This window comes from Pongo abelii, chromosome 1, assembly GCF_028885655.2.
Source record: "Pongo abelii isolate AG06213 chromosome 1, NHGRI_mPonAbe1-v2.0_pri, whole genome shotgun sequence".
Lineage (NCBI taxonomy): Eukaryota > Metazoa > Chordata > Mammalia > Primates > Hominidae > Pongo > Pongo abelii.
Window position 1 is genome coordinate 23,612,230 of NC_071985.2, and position 20,226 is coordinate 23,632,455.

Below are 20,226 nucleotides of genomic sequence, written 5' to 3' on the forward strand. Positions count from 1 at the left end.
ATATAGATTCACTAGTTTAGGAGCGTGGCTGCTGTTTATGGAAATTGCCAGCATACAGTTCTGCTTCCTGTTCTTGCAGACCAGCATGACATTTGGCTCAATTGAGCCCCTGTCATGAGTTGCCACACAAACATTGTCTGTCTGGTGCTGTCATTTCCTGGCAGTGAACAATTATTCCACATTGCCTCAAGATGCCCTCCCAGTGTCCCTCTCATGGCAGCAGAACCAGTCCTCAAAAGGCAAATGTGTGGCCAGAGCATTCTTCTGGAGAACATAGGCAGGAACAAAGCCAGTGTGGTTTACTGGAAAGCACACCAAATATAGTCCTAGGAGCATGGCCACACTATGTAGACAATAGAAGAACTGGCCCCCCTCCCACTCACCATTTAGTTGTCACAACCACACACATGCCTTCCTGTGCCTTCCCTACCTGACATCATGAGGTGGGAAAGGTAGCAGCAGTTGGCTCTTTTCCATAATCACTGATCAGCCCCGCCACATAGCACTGTCAACTGGAAGCTACCACACACCCATAGTAACCCAGCTAATAGCTGTCTTTCTAGATTTTTTTTTTCACTGATGTGCACTGTGTTCTTGGCCATAGCCCTAACTTTACATGCTTCAATTTCCCCATTCTTTAAAGGAATTTAATAGCAATCCAAGTTAAATTCTGCATCCTTAGAATAGATTGTGTTATATTAGTGCAAAATATATTTCATCATATGTACATTGAGAATAATTAACTTCTACCTTAGTAATCCATCAAGTATCCAACTAATATTTACTTAATGTCTGCTCTGTACATGTCATGGTACTACAGGCTCATTTTGAAGTTTTAACAACAAATTATATATTACTTGGAAATTTGTGTCTTTAAAAAGCTAATATCAATGGTTATTTCATATTTTAAATGACAAATACCTATTCAATACTTGGGATTCTTTAAATAATAGGAATTTAAATGCAACAGAGGGATAAAAAGCGAAAAATTCCGTTCAGACATCAGGTTTTATGAGGACTAAATATAATGTTAGTAATAAATGATGTGGAGTTTCCTTACTGGAAAGTACTACTTATGCCAGGCACGGCAGGTCACTTCTGTAATCCCAGCACTTTGGGAGGCTGAGGCGGGAGGATCTCTTGAGCCCAAGAGTTCAAGACCAGCTTGGGCAATTTAGCGAAAAACTCGTCTCTACAAAAAATTTAAAAATTAGCCAGGTGTGGTGGCATGCACCTGTAATTCCATCTGGAGTCTGTGGCAGATCACTTGAGCCCAGGAGTTCAAGGCTGCGTGTGCTATGATTGCGCCACTACACTCCAGCTCAGGTGGCAGAGCGAGTGTCTCAAAAAAGAAAGAAAGAAAGAAAAGACAAATCATAATAATTCCTCACAAGATACGAAGCATTATCCTGACACAAAAAATGTTTTGGAAACCCAAACTTATCTTTATACAGTTACTTACAGGATCTCAGACCTTTGAAATAGTCATTTAAAAAAATTATTTATTATTTGAAATAGTCATTTTTGATCACCAGAAGGAAGAAATCACAAATAAAAAAAGAAGTGGCTTAAGGCTCGGATCTGTAGATTACTTTTTCAGGAACCTGGAGGACAGAGAGCTGGGGAGCAGACTGGAGAGGGACTTCAGGTTTCTGGAGTTTGGACGGCTTACATGTAACCTGGTGACACCTTCACGCCCCAGGGTTGCCACGGCACCACCTTTCCGAAATACTGCTTCCTAGGTACAATATATCTTTTTTTTTCTGAAACGGAGACTCGCTCTGTCGCTCAGGCTGGAGTGCAGTGGCACAGTCTCAGCTCACTGCAACCTCTGCCTCCCGGGTTCAAGCGATTCTCCTGCCTCAGCCTCCTGAATAGCTGGGATTACAGGGCGCACCACCACGCCCGGCTAATTATTGTATTTTTAGTAGAGATGGGGTTTCACCATGTTGGTGAGGCTGGTCTCGAACTCCTGACCTCGAGATCCGCCCGCCTCAGTCTCCCAAAGTGCTAGATTACAGGCATGAGCCACTGCGCCCGGCCAGTACAATCTATCTTTATTATTTTTTTTTTTTTTGTAATTTTTCTTTATCTACTGGCATCCCCATGGAGGCCCTTTCTCTCCCCAACTTTCCCTCGTGTGTGAAATGCAGACCACTGAATCTATTAACTTCCCAGGACTTGGAATTCCATTTTCGCACATACTGCCACCGCTAAACGATTTCTGAATTTTTTGTTGTTACCCCCTCAGCTAGGAGTTCCATTTGCCAAGCATTTTAGCAGCAGAGAAGGCAATTCTGTGGGCCGATGCATTTGTGTTTAGCAGGCACAGATATCTCCAAATAACCTTCCTATCTTCACACTGGTGGCTTTTGAATTGTTCAGGGTTTTAGAAATACCATAATCTCATTCTATTAAATATTAAGGGACTCTTTCGTATTCCCTGAGCCTTAAGGTTACGTTATGCAAATCTGTTCGAGTGTGTTTCCATGGTGCAGAATAAAAGTTATGCTAGGGTTTTTTGAAGCAGCATGACTATAAACGTCACTCCTGTCACTGACTTTCACAAGAGCCCACTTGCTGTGAAATATTTTGAAAACAGAGCTGAAGTGGAGATAACGCAGAGCACAAACAGGCGGAAATAAGAATAAACCGTGCGTGGCAGGCAGAAACCCGGAGGTTGGCTGTTTCTGGAGGGGAAAAGAAGGCTCTGTAAACCTGGAGGAGAAACCACGCGGGCCACTGTTTAGGGGCCTCCTGGGGGTCGTTTCCCTTGCCCCCTCGGGTTGGGGGGCTCCTCCAGGCCAAGGAAGCGGCCCCCTAAAACCGCTTCCGGGACTGCAGCTTCTCTCCCCACACTCTCAAGGAGCAGAGCCTTCTCGGGCCACAATTCTCCGCGACCCAAAAATAACTACACAGATGTGAGGAAAAGGGCCAAAACCTACAGCACAAGGCAGTACTTAGGTAGAGCCTTATCGCTTACGGCCAGGAAGCTCAAAACCCAACCCAGCGCCAGCCTTTTATAGCCGGTCCCTCGAGCCCCGCCCTAGCAACTTCTCCTAGCAACGCCTCGCCCCGTGCTCTGCCGCCTTATCTGCCTCCGCCAGGCCTTTCCTGTTCCCCTCCCCCAACCCGCGCCGCCCGCCCGCCCGGCTCACTTGACCCGCCCCAGGGGAGGGGAGGGGTGAACGGAAGCGTGAGGGGTGGGGCGTTGGAAGATGCTTCGCGTCATCAAGATGCGCCGGGCGAGTTGCGGCGCCTGGTGTCTCAGGGAGGCTTGAGGTTCGGGTAGTCGTTGACATGGCGGAGGCCGCGGCGCTGGTGTGGATTCGCGGCCCTGGCTTCGGGTGCAAAGCGGTGCGGTGTGCCTCGGCTCGTTGCACTGTCCGGGATTTTATCCACCGGCACTGCCAAGATCAGGTGAGAATTTCGGTTCCTGTTAGGAAGGAGAAAGAGGCAGACAGGTGGCAGCGCTGGGTGCGGAGTAGGTCTGTCCGGGGCGGGGTCGGGGGGGGGGGACTTCTATTCTCTGGGGTTTTCACTCGTTGAGGCTGAGAGTTCCTCAGTGTTAAGGTGCTTCGAACTGTTACTGAGACCTTCCTTTGCTTTTCTTTTGTGGTGGTGGTTTTGCCTCCCCACCAAGAGGGAGAAAAAAACTGTTACAGGCACTTAGTCCCGCTCACAGTTACAAATACTTTGTTTCTCTTTCTTTATCCGTAAATATAATGGTCTTCTGGCATTTGGGCCGGCTGATTTTTAAGGCTCCAGTCTTCACCTACTTACTATGGTTATGTGACGTGTATTTTGTCCACTCATCACGCAGCCTTGTTAGCCCCAGCCTAGAGAAGTATGTCATATCCAAACCCAGGCCAAAGGATGATTGGGAAGGAAAATTGATTCTTCTGGTCACTCGTTGTGACCAAGCATTCACGTGTGTCCTGTTGAGGGCCTGAGTTCTTAGGGCCTGTTATGTAGAAGTGTTCACTATTCATTTGATGGTCTCATTTGTCCGTGCATATTTGTGAAAACCTACCAGGGACTTCCAGAGTTACACGTGAGCTTTTACTGAACTCTCAAGTAAGTAAGCTTTTACCAGCTATAAGATATTAAACCTGTTCAGTTGTCAAAAGAATTTAGTGGTTTCCCTGAATCTAATTTTAATGTTGGCACTTGATCTAGAACTCTGTTCTTTCCGCACCTCATCCGTGCTTTCCTCGGCTATTTCCTCTGCTTACTATTTATAAGCTTAACAAATGTTAACACTGCAGTCTAAACCAAAATTTTAAGAGACTTGGATCGATTCCGTGAAGAAGCAATGTGTGTTTGCAAATAATACGGTTTTTCACTTTCCATGTTTTCCTTCCTGCTCTGTAATCCAGTCTAAAAACTGTAAGCACAACTGTTTTTGACCATGAAAACAATTGCATTCTAATTCCTTTGAAAGTAATTCTTATTTCATGAGTACAGTTTTCTTTTCTCCCCCTCCCCACCCCCACGACGGAGTTTCACTCCCGTTGCCCGGGCTGGAGTGCAATGGCGTGATCTCGGCCCACTGCAACCTCTGCCTCCCTGAGTTCAAGTGGTTCTCCTGCCTCAGCCTCCCAAGTAGCTGGGATTACAGGCGCCTGCCACCATGCCTGGCTAATTTTTGTATTTTTAGTAGAGACGGGGTTTCACCACGTTGGCCAGGTCTTGAACTCCTGACCTCGGGTGATCCGCCCACCTCAGCCTCACAAAGTGCTGGGATTACAGGCTTGAGCCACTCCTCCCGGCCTATGAGTACAGTTTTCAAACTTGCTGACAATTGATCCAAAGTGAAACCAGAAAAAATAGGATCTTAATCATGAGGTATGTTGGAAAAAAGAATTTTTAAATCGGAAGCAAGAAATATAGGCCAGGCGTGGTGGCTCACGCCTGTAATTCCAACACTTAGGGAGGTCGAGGCGGGCAGATCACCTGAGGTCAGAAGTTCGAGACCAGCTTGGCCACATGATGAAACCCCATCTCTCCTAAAAATACACAAAAATTAGCCAGGCATGGCGGCAGACGCCTGTAATCCCAGCTACTCAGGAGGCTGAAGCAGAAGAATCGTTTGAACCTGAGAGGTGGAGGTTGCAGTGAGCCGAGATTGAGCCATTGCACTCCAAACTGGGTGACAGAGCAAGACTCGGTCTCAAAAAATATATATAAAGAAATATAAATGAGTGGATTCAGTCAGAAACTTAAGGAACATGACCATAGCAAATATGAATAGAAACACAAAAGAGTATTTGCTGAGATACTGGAACAAGTAAGAATAGCTCAAGTTCACACCTATGTTTTTAAAAACAAAACTATTCTGAGACATGATGAAGTTAGTGTTAACTCCCACTGAGAAAATAAAAATCTGCTCTGCTTTTCATCAGGCTGGGATAACAGACACAGATAAAGCCAGCTGCAAAGTTTTTGTTTTTTGTTTTTGTTTCCCCCACACTATACCGATGTACAGCTGCACAGTTAACAGGAAATGGTGATGTGTCATAACGTCATAACGACCCCCACGAAGGTCTGCTGCTTTCTTATTCACTGAGAAACCTTGGTCTCAAAAACCATAGAATATATAAGAAATTTTGCTGTTTGAAGTTCTCTCAATAAGAGTGAACCTTCCCACTCTTGCCTTGTAGAGAAGCATTCTTGATTTCCAACCCAGGTCAGAGCTTCCCATTAAGGGTTTCTGGACACAACTTTCCACATTTATCTTAAATTTGTAGTTTCCAAGGAGAGAGGAGCCTCACAATCCAGATCTGATGTTGACGTTTTTATATACAGTCCTGCTTTATTTTGAACCTGTTTAAACACTGCTTGTTGTAAATTTCACCTCAACTCCACCCTAGCCCCAAATCTTATAATGACACTCCTTTCTTTGGGTTGGTGAGATACCCATGACTCCTGATGTGCAGTTCCCCTCGTTGCAGTGAATCAGTAAGTTTGACAGGTTTATCTCTGATAGTCTTAGGCTGATTGTGCTAAAACACACATGATAATTTGTGTTTGAAGCACTTTACAATGCACAAATGGTTAAAAGCAGTTAAATTGAGTCTAAATGTTGTATCCTTTTTTCTGCTTGTGACTTCATTGACAAGAATCTTAAGTAGAAAATGCAATTTTGTTGATCAGTTGTTTTGTTTAATAAGCCATTCTGTTTGGAAATGAAGTATACATCATTTTCATGGTGTATACTTTCTGCCTTCATATTAATATCTTTTAAAATTATTTAGAAATACCATACCCATTAGACATACAAAAGGCTTCTAATGTGTAAACATTAAACAGATACAAAATGTATTACATATCTCATTTCATGTTTACAACAGCTCTTTAAGGTAGACAGTATTTTAAAGACAAGAATAGTCATTCATGTTACCTCATTGCAAATAGCCTGAGCTCCCTTGCTCCTCTCTCCCGCCATTATATTTGTCTGGGAGAATCCCAGACAACATAAATCCAAATCTCCACCTGTTCTGCCCTGGCATCTGGGCAGTGACTGTGGTAGAGAACTATAATCACATAGCTCAGTCTCCATACATCCACCAGCCTGGTGCTGCTTGGTAATTCTGTATTTCCTTGGTCCAGAGTGGGCTTTTACTGGGTTACAGGACTGCTGAGAGTATTGATTCATGTAGGCTTTGGGCAGCTACACAGAATCTGGGGCTGCCCAGCATCTTAGGCTGCCTTCAGCAACTTTGCTCATTTTTGCTCATTTTTCATGTTTTTATGTCTCCTATGGTGTACTTATATTGGTGTATTAAAAACCACACTCTTGACTCCTTCCTTCTCTACTACTTATTCCTACTTGCACTTTTTAGGATTGAGGACTACTTTTGATGTTCAATTTAATTTTACCTGTTTAAGAAAGTCAGAAAATGGGACCTCCACAGTTGTTTAATCTGAGTCCTGCATAGTCTTCTACCTTGACTCAAATTACCTGTCGGAGAAGAAGAAGCAGTTTTTGTTTTCACCACAAAGACTGAAGTTTCTTCTATATGTGATGATTAGGTAATATTGGGAAAAAAATATACCCAAAATGCATCATGTGAAATGACTTTTTCTCCTAGTAGTTTACATTTTCAATTCAACAAATATTAATTGAACACCCTCTGTTGTAACCAGAGTAATAGAAAGACAGCTAGGTCCCTTCTTGTAACAAACTTAGGTTATTATCTCATAGAAGGCATTAAAAAAACAAATTTGTCTCTAGAATGTTCCAGTGGAAAACTTCTTTGTGAAATGCAATGGAGCACTCATTTACACCAGTGACACAGTGCAGCATGGAGCTGTTTATAGTTTGGAACCCAGACTTTGCGGTGGAAAAGGAGGTAGGACGTGAACATTGACTACTTAGTTGTAGCACATTTGCAGTCTTTATTTTCATATTCTGCTGCTGACGTTTGCTGTCTTCAGCCATGGTATTAAATTAACAAACTTCTTAGTCTCTTTAGTATGCCAATATTGTTTTGCCTTATGAATTCTTTTATTTACTTAACCTGATTTTGGGCATTTTCTCTTTTATTCTTTTGTTTTCTTTCTTTTGAGACACTGTCTCATTCTGTCGCCCAGGCTGGAGTACAGTGGTACGATCGCGGCTCACTGCAGCCTTGACCTCCTGAACTCAAGCAATACTCCCACCTCAGTTTCCCTAGTAGCTGGGACTACAGGCACACGCCACCATGCCCAGCTGATTTTTGTATTTTTTGTAGAGATGGGGTTTTGCCATGTTGCCCATGTTGCCCAGGCTGTCTTTTATTTTGGTCGAGGAAGAAATATTGTATGATACAATTCCCACTTTCTTCAGCTGGATAGCTCTTAGGAAACCTAGGCTCTAAAACTTTGGGGAAAATTAGATGAAGAGAGATGGCCATTATTCTGTTCAATTTGCTGAATAAAGAGTTTTTTTTCTAAATCTCCTTCTGCTTTAATCAGGATTTTGTCTCGTTTTTGTAGTTCCAAAGGAAGTCTAAAGTTACCTTAGGAAACACAATTGTTTACAAGTTGAGGCAGATTAAGGTTTTGTTTGTTTAACACAACTACTAAGAAAGAAAATAACAGAGGGAAAACAGTATAAACAGTTATTGGTATTTCTCCTAATGTAGTAACATGTGATCCCTAAGCTTTCTCAAAATCTACAGTGATTTGGTTTGGTTTTCAGAGAGCTGACATCTCAGACTATATCCAGCTGTTTGAAATTGTATCATTAAGAATGAAGCATGGGCTGGGCACAGTGGCTCACGCCTGTAATCCCAACACTTTGGGAGGCCAAGGCGGGCGGATCACCTAAGTCAGGAGTTCGAGACCAGGCTAGCCAACATGGTGAAACCCCGTCTCTACTAGAGATATAAAAATTAGCCAGGTGTGGTGTTAGGCGCCTGTAATCTCAGCTACTTGGGAGGCTGAGGCAGGAGAATCACTTGAACCCTGGAGGTGGAGGCTGCAGTGAGCTGAGATTGTGCCACTGCACTGCAGCCTGGGCGACACAGTGAGACTCTCTCAAAAAAAAAAAAGAATGAAGCATGTGGCCAGGCATGGTGGCTCACTCCTATAATCCCAACACTTTGAGAGTCCAAGGTGGGAGGATAGTTTGAACCCAGGAGTTTGAGACTAGCCTGGGCAAGATGGTAAGACCTTGGTCTCTACAAAAAAAAAAAAAAATTAGCTAGCTGCGTCGATACACGCCTGTAATCCTAGCAACTTGGGAGGCTGTGGTAAGAGGATCCATTGAGCCCAGGAGTTCAAGGCTGCAGTGAGCTTTGATTACATCAAGCCATTGCACTCTAGCCTGGATGACAAAGCAAGGCCCCATCTCTTAGGGGGGATAAAAAGAATGAATGAATGAAGCATGTTGTATCAGCCAGTGAGAGCTTAAAATTGCCTTTCCTTCTAAACTCATTGAAAAGTCTCACCATATACTTTTTAAGTTCGTAATCTGAGAATCTTGGGATCTCTGTCATTGGGTAAAGCTTTTTTTTTTTTTTTTGAGATGGAGCCTGGCTCTGTTGCCCAGGCTGGAGTGCAGTGGCACGATCTCGGCTCACTGCAAGCTCTGCCTCCTGGGTTCACGCCATTCTCCTGCCTCAGCCTCCTGAGTAGCTGGGACTACAGGCGCCCGCCACCACACCTGGCTAATTTTTTGTATTTTTTAGTAGAGACGGGGTTTCACTATGTTAGCCAGGATGGTCTTGATCTCCTGACCTCATGATCTGCCTGCCTCAGCCTCCCAAAGTGCTGGGATTACAGGCATGAGCCACCGCGCCTGGCCTGGGTAAAGCTTTTTAAATATTCTAGCTGTACAGGTATTATACCTGTATGCAAATAACTAACACAAGGATAAATAATTAGGTTTGGGAAGGCTAGGTATTTTATCTCAGAACTATAAAATGAAAGGTGAAAGGCATGAGGTTAAATCAGTCTTTTTACTTTTGCTGCCTGAATTAGAACCTTGATGTTCATCTTTTCTTAAAAAAAAAAAAAAAAAAAAAGAAGAAAGTAGAGATCATTGTTAATCTTGTGATATAGATTGTTTTCACAAATTCTGCTTTTATCCGTCCTTGAACACATTTTAACCTGCTTTCTCCAAATACGTCTGCTCAGGTTTTGGATCTATGCTCCGAGCACTTGGTGCTCAGATTGAGAAGACAACCAATCGAGAAGCTTGTCGGGATCTCAGTGGAAGGAGACTACGCGATGTCAATCATGAAAAAGCGTAAGATGCCCACCTTTTTTTCTGTTTTTGAAGAGAGACATATACTTTCCTATCAGTAATGATTATACATATGCCACGCATATTGGAAATGGAAACTTAAAATATTTACATCCAAATTTATTATCAGATTTAACCTTTTCCATAATTTAATAGTTATCTTTGGGATTAAGTTAAGATCAGTACCATATGCTAGTAGTAAGCATGGCTCACCTTTCTAAGAGAATATCACAGTATGAACAAGTGCATTAATTTGTCAGAGACATTTTATATATAAAAGTGTATATGTAATATATCTGTTCAGTTATATCTCTTCCTCCCTCATCCCCAGAATGGCTGAATGGGTAAAACAACAAGCCGAGCGAGAGGCTGAAAAGGAGCAGAAACGGCTAGAGCGACTGCAGCGGAAGCTTGTAGAACCCAAGCACTGCTTCACCAGCCCTGACTACCAGCAGCAGTGCCATGAGATGGCTGAGCGTCTGGAGGATTCCGTCCTCAAAGGTGAGAATGAGGATTCCTTAGTGTGTTCAGCTGGCACCCCTGAAGCCAGTTGTTCAGACTGCTGTACACTACACACAAGGAGCAGTTCTTAAGCTTTTTTTAGGTTACAGATGTCTGAGAATCTGATGAAAACCTTGGAACTTTTATCGTCAAAAATGAACACAGTATATTTTTTAAAAAAGAACACATACGCAACATTTGGCTTTTTTTTCCCCCCCGAGACAGAGTCTTGCTCTGTTGCCCAGAGCTGGAGTGCAATGGTGTGATCTCGGCTCACTGCAACGTCTGCCTCCCGGGTTCAAGCAATTCTCCTGCCTTAGCCTCCAGAGTAGCTGGGATTACAGGCACGCGCCACCATGCCTGGCTAATTTTCGTATTTTTAGTACAGTCGGGGTTTCACCATGTTGGCCAGGCTGGTCTCAAACTCCTAACCTCGTGCTTGGGATTACAGGCATGAACCCAGCCAACATTTGGCATATTTAACCCCTGAATTCCATGGGGCCATGGGCCCCAGGTAAGAACATTTTTTTGTTTGTGTTTAGGGATAAGCTAAGTCTTCAGAAGATGTTTAGATCTCAAAGAATTTGCTGCCAGTTTTAAGTCAGTTTTTAATGTGAATGATTCTCATTAACTTTTGTTTTTAGCATCCAAAACATGGCAGGCCTAGTATGGGAACAATTGAATAAGAAACAATCTTTTTCCGTCAAAAAGGTTATGACATAACAGGAAAAAGACAAGTGTGTGGAAATAACTAATGCAGGGATAAGTAGGTTTGGGGAGGGCTGGGTATGAACTTGTCAGTCTCAAAGTTACAAATTGTGCAATGGTGCTTTAAAAAATCTGCTCCTAGACTAGAATGTTTATTATTTTAAATCTGTGTAAATTTGAGATTAACTGTATAAAATGTTGGTATCTTAAGAAATTTAAATCTGGAGCTGTAGATTGCAGCTCTTTTTGCAATCCATGTTATTTATGATTTCTTTAAACTTAGTCCCTATAGTAGAAACTGAGTTGTTAAAATTTCTGGTTAGGTATGCAGGCTGCCTCCAGCAAGATGGTTTCAGCAGAAATCAGTGAGAATCGGAAACGGCAATGGCCTACTAAATCTCAAACAGACAGAGAAGCCAGTGCGGGAAAGAGGAGATGCTTCTGGTAAGTGTTTTACTTTTGTTCCCAATTGATCTTTGAGGACTGGCATGAGACATTTCCTCCTTGTTTATCTGGCATAAACACATTTTTGTGTAATGTTTGGTGGGAGCTCAGAAAATTTCCAGAGTGCTTCAGGCTTTAGGTTTCAGTGATTGTCACATTGTACATACTGGTAATGGTTTCTGCTGTGAATGCCATTAATTGAATGTAAAGGATGAATTTTTTCCTTACACTGAAACATAAAAATAGCTTTATATTTGAATTACTTTTTTGGTGTTGAAGGGGTTTAACTTTTAGAAATTCTAGGTGGAAATCAAGCTGTACTTTCCAGGTGGTTGTTTTCTGTGGTTTTTCGCAGTCATCATTGAGGTCTTTGGTCACTTTGCCAGACTTCTCTTCACCACTTTCGCACTTGAGGGTAAAAAGCACAGCAATACTTTTTCTTGTCCATTTTTCTGATAGTTCTCTTGTCCCTCTAGTTGGTCCTCTTGTTGCCAGTGACTTCCCTTGGGCCAAGTTCTTGAAAATAAGTTTGTCCCCTTTGGGGATAAACAGATAATTATTAATCAAAGATCATATAACACTATGAGGTCAGCATACAATGTTTGTTCTTTCTGAAATGGGAATTAAATGTTCCTAAGAGAAAGGGTGGTGACATTACCTGTGGTTTGTATTTTTTTAATGAGGTTTATTGAGGTATAATTTATATATAGCAAAATTCACCCTTTTTGGTTGATTGGTTCTATGACTTTTGAAAAATGTATACTATGTAGTCATGTAACCACCACCACAATCTAGATAGAGTGTATTTTAATGACCTGAAATAGTTCCCACGTGCCCTTTTGTAGTTAAGTCCCTTTTCCCCACCTCCAGACCCTGGCAACCATTGGTCACCGGTGTGATATTTGTTACTATGGTTTAGTCTTTTCTAGGATGTCATATAGCCTTTAGTGTCTGGCTTCTCTCACTTAATATAAAGCTTTAGAGATTCATCCATGGTAGTGTATGTATCAGTAGTTCATTCTTTTTTATTATTCAGTATCATTTCATGGTATGAATGTACCACAGTTTGTTTATCCAGTCTCCATTTGGTAGACATTTGGGTAATTTCTGGGTTTGAGTAATTATTAATAAAGCATAGGTGGTTTTTTTTGTTTGTTTGTTTGAGACATGTTCCTCACTTTGTTGCTGAAGTTGGAGTGCAGTGGCACGATCTCAGCTCACTGAAGCCTTGACCTCCCAGGTTTAAGCTATCCTCCCATCTCAGCCTCCTGAGTAGCTGGGGCTAGGGTACATACCACCATGCCCAGCAGATTTTTTTTATTTTTTTGTGAAGACAGGGTTTTGCCATGTTGCCTAGGCTGGTCTCAAACTCCTGACTTCAGGTGATCCTCCTGCCTCAGCCTCGCAAAGTGTTGGGATTATAGGCCTGAGCCCCACGTCCAGCCCAAGCATAGGATTTGTAAATGTGTGTGTGTGTGTGTGTGTGTGTGTGTGTGTATTAATATTTATTATTGGGCAACACCTCTGTAAAACAGAATAATTGTTCCTAGGATTTTCTTTATATATTTTTTTCACCAATCAAATCAAGGGGCAGCACCGAAGAATTTTCTTTTTTTCTTCTTTTTTTTTTTTGAGACGGAATCTTGCTCTGTCGCCTAAGCTGGAGTGCAATGGCACGATCTTGGCTTACTGCAACCTCTGCTTCCCAGATTCAAGCAATTCTCCTGCCTCAGCCTCCCCAGTAGCTAGAACTACAGCTATGTGCCACCACACCCGGCTAATTTTTGTATTTTTAGTAGAGATGGTGTTTCACCATGTTGGCCAGTCTGGTCTTGAACTCCTAACCTCAAGTGATCGACCTACCTCAGCCTCCCAAAGTGCTGGGATTACAGGCGTGAGCCACCATGCCTGGATGGATTTTCTTTATAACTATTTATTATTATTATTTATTTATTTTTTTGAGACAGTCTTGCTCTGTCACCCAGGCTGGAGTGCAGTGGTGCAATCACGGCTCACTGTAACCTCTGCCTCCTGGTTCAAGTGATTCTCCTGCCTCAGCCTCTCGAGTAGCTGGGACTACAGGCACCCGCCACAAGGCCCAGCTAATTTTTGTATTTTTAGTAGAGACGGGTTTTCACCATATTGTCCAGGCTAATCTTGAACTCCTGACCTTGTGATCCACCCACCTCGGCCTCCCAATGTGCTGGTATTACAGGCATGAGCCACCACGCACGGCCAACTATTTATTATTTTATCTAATTTCCAACTGTTGAAGGTAGTGTAATGTGGGGGAAAAAAGCTTTAAGCAAAATCAATTTTGCTTTTAGAGATTCAGAACTTTAGAAAGGAGATCCTCTTGGATCTTTGGGACAGTTGGTTCCAGTCTCATTGAAATGTTTTTTCCTTCTGTTTATAAGCTCTGGAATATCTTTTTCCGAAATTTGCCTTTTCTCCATCTCAAGCTAGCAGAAACAGATTCTGTTTCCTGAACAAACTATAACTCTTTGCTTTATTTATTTATTTATTTTTGAGACGGAGTCTCACTCTGTCACCCAGGCTGGAGTACAATGGCACGATCTTGGCTCGCTGCAACCTCTGCCTCCCGGGTTCAGGTGATTCTCCCACCTCAGCCTCCTGAGCAGCTGGGGCTATAGGCGCATGCCACCACACCTGGCTAATTTTTGTATTTTTAGTAGAGATGGGGTTTCACTATGTTGGCCAGGCTGATCTCAAACTCCTGACTTCGTGACCTGCCTGCCTTGGCCTCCCAAAGTCCTGGGATTACAGGCCTGAGCCACCGCGCCCAGCCAACTCTTTGCTTTAAATAGAAGCTACAAACGCTGTTAAACCTTTCTGTTGCTTCTGACAGGTTGGGCATGGAGGGACTAGAGACTGCAGAAGGGTCCAGCTCTGAGAGTTCAGATGATGACAGTGAAGAAGCACCAAGCACTTCAGGAATGGGTTTCCATGCTCCAAAAATTGGTGGCAGTGGTGTCGAGATGGCAGCAAAATTTCCCAGTGGTTCTCAGAGGGCGAGAGTAGTGAATACAGACCCTGGATCACCAGAACAACTGCAGATCCCGGTGACTGACTCTGGGAGGCATATTTCAGAAGACTCATGTGCTGAGCTGGGGGAGTCCAAAGAGCACATGGAAAGCAGGATGGTTACAGAAACAGAAGAGACCCAGGAGAAGAAGGCAGAGAGTAGAGAACCCATAGAAGAGGAACCCACTGGGGCTGGACTGAATAAGGATAAAGAGACAGAAGAAAGGACTGATGGGGAAAGAGTTGCTGAGGTAGCATGTGAAGAAAGGGAAAACGTTGCCGTTGCCAAACTGCAGGAAAGCCAGCCAGGAAACGCAGTAAGTATGTTTTGGGGTTGATACCTAGAGCCAAATCAATTTAATCTCCACAATAAGTCATTAAAATGAAAATGTACTTTTGCCCCTCAGCTGCTTAGTGAAAGGCTTATTTGATTTTAAGAAGTACAGATTATGGTGAAGCTTGCCTTATTCCCCAAAAAGACTCTTTTTAAGCTCTGGCATTTATACTATGTTGCCACTAGGTGGTGTCCTTGATTCCATATTGCATCAATTGTAAGTTGCATGTTTTCCACATTTTAGCATGTCTAAAATGAGATGTGTATAACATATTATAACTTAATTGGTATTGTTTATTCTTAGTAATACATGAATAAGGGTATATTACGATAGATGGCATTTTAGATTTGATGAAATGTGCTCATTTTTCCTGTCACTAAATTGCTACTCAGCTTTTTCTAATGTGAGGATAGCTTGAACAATAGTTTCAGCTGAATGTGAAAACCTCTTGTATAGAAGAGGAACCTCCTTTTAAATTTATCATTAAATCTTAAGTACCCACAGTCAGCCTTTTAAAAAAGGCATCTTCAGCCAGGCGCGGTGGCTCACGCCTGTAATCCCAGCACTTTGGGAAGCTGAGGTGGGCAGATCACTTGAGGTCAGGAGCTCGAGACCAGCCTGGCCAGCATGGTGAAACCCTGTCTCTATTAAAAATACAACAAAAATTAGCCGGGCATGGTGGTGCACGCCTGTAATCCCAGCTACTCAGGAGGTTGAGGCACGAGAATGGCTTGTGCCCTGGGAGGCAGAGGTTGCAGTGAGATGAGATTGTACCACTGTACTCCAGCCTGGGCGACAGAGTGAGACTCCATCTCAAAAAATAATAATAAAATAAAAAAGGCATTTTCATAGTACATTCTCTCAAAAAGTTGGTTTTTCACTATCTACAATAGACTGGCTTCCAGCAAAAATCTCTGTTCTTTGATCTAATGGTTTGCTTTTTAGAAGAGGTGAAACCTAAACTACTTAATTTCCTTCGATAAACACAAAACCTACCATTTGTTTAGCCAGCACCTTCCCCTGCCCCCAGTAAGTAAGTAAAAATGCATAAATTGCCCTTTCTGGTGAGAATATTGGAATTTTTTTATGCTAAGGTCCTTACAATCTCTGGAGTTGTAAGCATGTAATTTTTGTGTTATGTGTATACAAGTAAGAGCTTTATCCTGACTGAAGTCTTAGAAAAATAAAAAAGGAATCATAGGATAAAACCTGATATTTTTCAGTATTAGCCATGGAGTTTTGTTCTTGATGTTGTAGTAACAGTTGTTGTATTCCTGACAACCAGCTGTGATTCTTTAAACACACATAAGTGGTATTTTAGAATTTGGTCATAAGTAAGCCAAGGTTAACTCCCAGAAATCTAACAAAACAGCTTTTTTAAGAAAACAAAGATCAACTAGAAAGATAGAATATGTCTCCAGAGCTCTTTAATATTTTAAAACTGTGAAAGTTATTCTTTGAATATAAAAAATCACTCAAAGATGAACATTTTCATTCTTTTCAAGGCATCATTAGCAGTATTTAATTTTGTCTTTTTTTTTTTTTTTTTTTTTTTTTTTTAAATGACAGAGTCTCACTCTGTTGCTCGGGCTGGATTGCAGTGGTGTGATTTCTGCTCTACCTCCCAGGTTCAAGTGATTCTCCTGCCTCAGTCTCCCGAGTAGCTGAGACTACAGGCACGCTGAGACTACAGGCAAGCACCACCACACCCGCTAATTTTTGTATTTTTAGTAGAGATGGGGTTTCACCATGTTGACCAAGCTGGTTTCGGACTCCTAATCTCAAGTGTTCCGCCTGCCTCCACCTCCCAAAGGGCTGGGATTACAGGCTAATTTTGTCTTAAAGTCTATAAAGGCACTTGGTGGGTAGAACAGTTGCAAGTCTATTGAACAGCATTTGAGTTTGTTGAGTTATATAAGGGAGAGCTCTGACAGGTAGTTTTAATTACTCAATTAGAATAGAAAGCATTAAGATTATGGAATTAGTAGATTCAGAGGCATGGGATTCTCATTAAGCTTTTAGGAGTACCTGCTCTTTTCTGTGGGAATAGTGTGGGGATAGGCTGGCTATATTTTACTGTTTAGATGTTTACTAGAAAAATCAGAAAAGAAAGAGCAATATTAAAAATCTGTTTGGGAATGCTATACTTCTGTTACTGTTCTGAATGCTTGTTTCTAAATGTATAGATGAAAAATTAGTTATTATGTGTATTGAGAATACTTATGGACTAACATGTGGATGGATGATGATTAAAATTCAGTTGCAAGGTATGGCAAATTAAATGAAAATTTCTCAAGAAATGTAGTTGACAGTTAAAGAGTCTTTATTCAGAGGAAGGAGCCTGTTTTAAATATTTTCTTATTTTTTTCCCTCAGGTTATTGATAAGGAAACTATAGATTTATTGGCGTTCACCTCTGTTGCAGAACTGGAGTTGCTGGGTTTGGAGAAGCTCAAATGTGAACTGATGGCCCTTGGACTGAAATGTGGGGGCACTCTGCAGGAGCGGGCAGCAAGACTCTTCTCTGTCAGAGGACTGGCAAAGGAGCAAATTGACCCGGCTTTATTTGCCAAGCCTTTGAAAGGGAAGAAAAAATGAGTATCATCAGAGCTGATTCCTATTTCTTTATAGTGTCTACCATTTACAACCTGCATAATGTGGACTCTTGACCAGTATTCCTGTTGATATTAAAAGCTACTTTTTTAGTAACCCAATTCTAACTATCCCCTTTTTCCTTGTTAGGGTTGTAGAATTAATGTCTGAAACCATCTGGGCCTTAAATTTTCTTTGTCTGGTTTTCTATAATGTATTTAGTAAATATAGGGCTATTCACATTTTTTGGTTTGATCTTGTGTCATTTAGGTAATGAATCTATCCAAAGAATCTATCCTTTTGACCTAGGTTATCAAATTTGTAGACATAAGATTATTTATAATGGTCCCTTCTTACCCTTTTAATGTCTTTAGGAGCTGTGTTGATAATTTCCTTTTCATTATGACACTGGTAATTTCTGTTCTCACTTTCCTAATCAGGTTGGGTAGGGCTTTATCAGTTTTACTGATCTGACTTTTTATTTTTATTTTTTTTTGAGACAGTGTTACACTGTCGCCCAGGCTGGAGTGCAGTGGCGCGATCTCGGCTCACTGCAAGCTCCGCCTTCCAGGTTCATGCCATTTTCCTGCCTCAGCCTCCCAAGTAGCTGGGACTACAGGCACCTACCACCACGCCCGGCTAATTTTTTATATTTTTAGTGGAGACTGGGTTTCACTGTGTTAGCCAGGATGGTCTCGATCTCTTGACCTCGTGGTCCACCCACCTCGGCCTCCCAAAGTGCTGGGATTACAGGCATGAGCCACCGCGCCTGGCCGACGATTTAACTTTTAAAGAACCAACCTTTGGTTTTATTTTTCTCAATTGTTTATATAATTAATTTCTGTTATTTTCTTTCTTCTATTTAGCTTGAGTCTCCTTTGATCTTTTTTCTTTAGTTCCTTAAGATAAGCCTTAGGTCATTGATCTTAGACGTTATTTAAAATACATATTTAAAGCTATACATTTTCTTTTAAGCATTACTTTAGTTGCGACTTTACAATTTTATTATGTCGTATTTTTATTATTCAATTCTAATTTTCTTTTTTTTTCTTTTTGAGATGGAATTTCGCTTTTGTCGCCCAGGCTGGAGTGCAGTGGTACGATCTCAACTCACTGCAACCTCTGCCTCCTGGGTTCAAGCGATTCTCCTGCCTCAGCCTCCTCAGTAGCTGAGATTACAGGCTCCAGCCACCAGGCCTGGCTAATTTTTGTATTTTTAGTAGAGATGGGGTTTCACCACATTGGCCAGGCTGGTCTCGAACTGCTGACCTCAGGTGATCCACCCACTTTGGCCTCCCAAAGTGCTGGGATTACACGTGTGAGCCACCATGCCCAGCCTCTGATTATTTTCTAATTTCCTCCCTCAATTCTTCTTTGACCCATGGATTATCAGAAGTGGGTTGTCTGATGAGCAAACATTTGGTTTTTTTCCTCTTAATATCTTCTTGTTGCTGATTTCTACTTTAATTCCATTGAGGTCAGAAAATATCCTCTTTCTGATTTCAGTCCTCTTAGTTTTATTGAGACTTGTTTTATGACCCAATATATTGTCTGTCATGGTGAATGTACCACACACAGTTTAAAAGAATGCGTATTTTAGGCCAGGTGTGGTGGCTCATGCCTGTAATCCAGCACTTTGGGAGGCTGAGGTGGGAGGATCATTTCGAGACCAGCCTGGGCAGTGTATAGCAAGACCATGTCTCTAAGAAAAACAATATGTAGTTTGAATTGTTGGGTTAATATGTTTTGTAATATCGATGAGATTAAGTGGTTGATAGTATTGTTCAGATCTTCTATGTCTTTACTGATTTTTTTATTTCTATCAGGTGCTGAGAAATGATGTTAAAATCTTCAATTACGATTGTGGAATTGTCTATTTCTTAAATTCTACCAGTTTTTGTATGAAGCTCTAATAACTTAAGTCTTCCTAATGTATTGACCATTTTATCATTATGAAATTTCCCTCTGTCTCTGGTCATTTGGGTTTAAAATCTACTTTATCTTATGTGAATATAGCCACTGCAGCCTTCTTAAGCTTAGTGTTTGCACAGTATACCTCTTTCTATTAACTTACTTTGTGCTTCTGTGCCTATTTAAAGTAGTTTCTTTAAACAACATATACTTGAGTCTTGCATTTTTATCTATTCTCTCTGTATCTTTTAATAAGTTTATTAACATTAAATGTAATTATTAATAGGTTTCTAATATTTTACATGTTTCCTGTTTAGATAAGGTTATTTTATAATTGTATTTTAATTCATTGGCTCTTTAGCTATACTGTTTTAATAATTTTTTTAAGTTGGATGTTCTAGTGATCACAATATACATTCTTAATTTTTCAGTCTACCTAGAGTTGATGTGCCACTTCACATAAAATGTAGAAATCTTGTAAGTATGTACATCCATTTATCATACCTGTCTTTTATGCTGTAGTTGTCATACATATTAAATCTACATATTTAAATATTGTAAGTCCTGTCATAAGTTACAGTTTCTGCTTTAAATAATGATATGTATTTTAAAGAAATTAAGAGGAAAAAATAAAATCTTTTCTATTTATTCACATATTTACCATTTCTAATATTCTTCATTTCTTCTTGAAGATCTAATAGCCTTCCCCTTAAGCCTGAAGAACTTTCTGTAGCATTTTTTGTGTCTCCTGCAACAAATTAGTTTTCTTTTTCTTTTTTCTTTTCTTTTTTTTTTTTTGAGATGGAGTTTTGCTCTTGTTGCCCAGTCTGGAGTGCAATGGCACAATCTCGGCTCACTGCATCCTCCACCTCCTGGGTTCAAGCGATTCTCCTACCTCAGCCTCCCGAGTAACTGGGATTACAGACATGTGCCACCACACCCGGCTAATTTTGTATTT

The 20,226-nt window shown here is 41.4% G+C and overlaps 1 protein-coding gene across 3 annotated transcripts; it reads left to right on the forward strand.

The window, feature by feature from the left end:
- Nucleotides 1-1,484: 1,484 nt before the first annotated feature.
- SDE2 (SDE2 telomere maintenance homolog) lies at nucleotides 1,485-19,924 on the forward strand. 3 transcript variants are annotated; one of them, NM_001131308.1, is given in 8 exon segments: nucleotides 3,296-3,420; nucleotides 7,238-7,355; nucleotides 9,625-9,736; nucleotides 10,065-10,234; nucleotides 11,266-11,386; nucleotides 14,256-14,748; nucleotides 17,142-18,641; nucleotides 18,990-19,922. In NM_001131308.1, coding segments are annotated over 7 exon segments (1,356 nt in total). In that variant the 5' UTR covers nucleotides 3,296-3,300; the 3' UTR covers nucleotides 17,364-18,641; nucleotides 18,990-19,922.
- The last annotated feature ends 302 nt before the right edge of the window (nucleotides 19,925-20,226 follow it).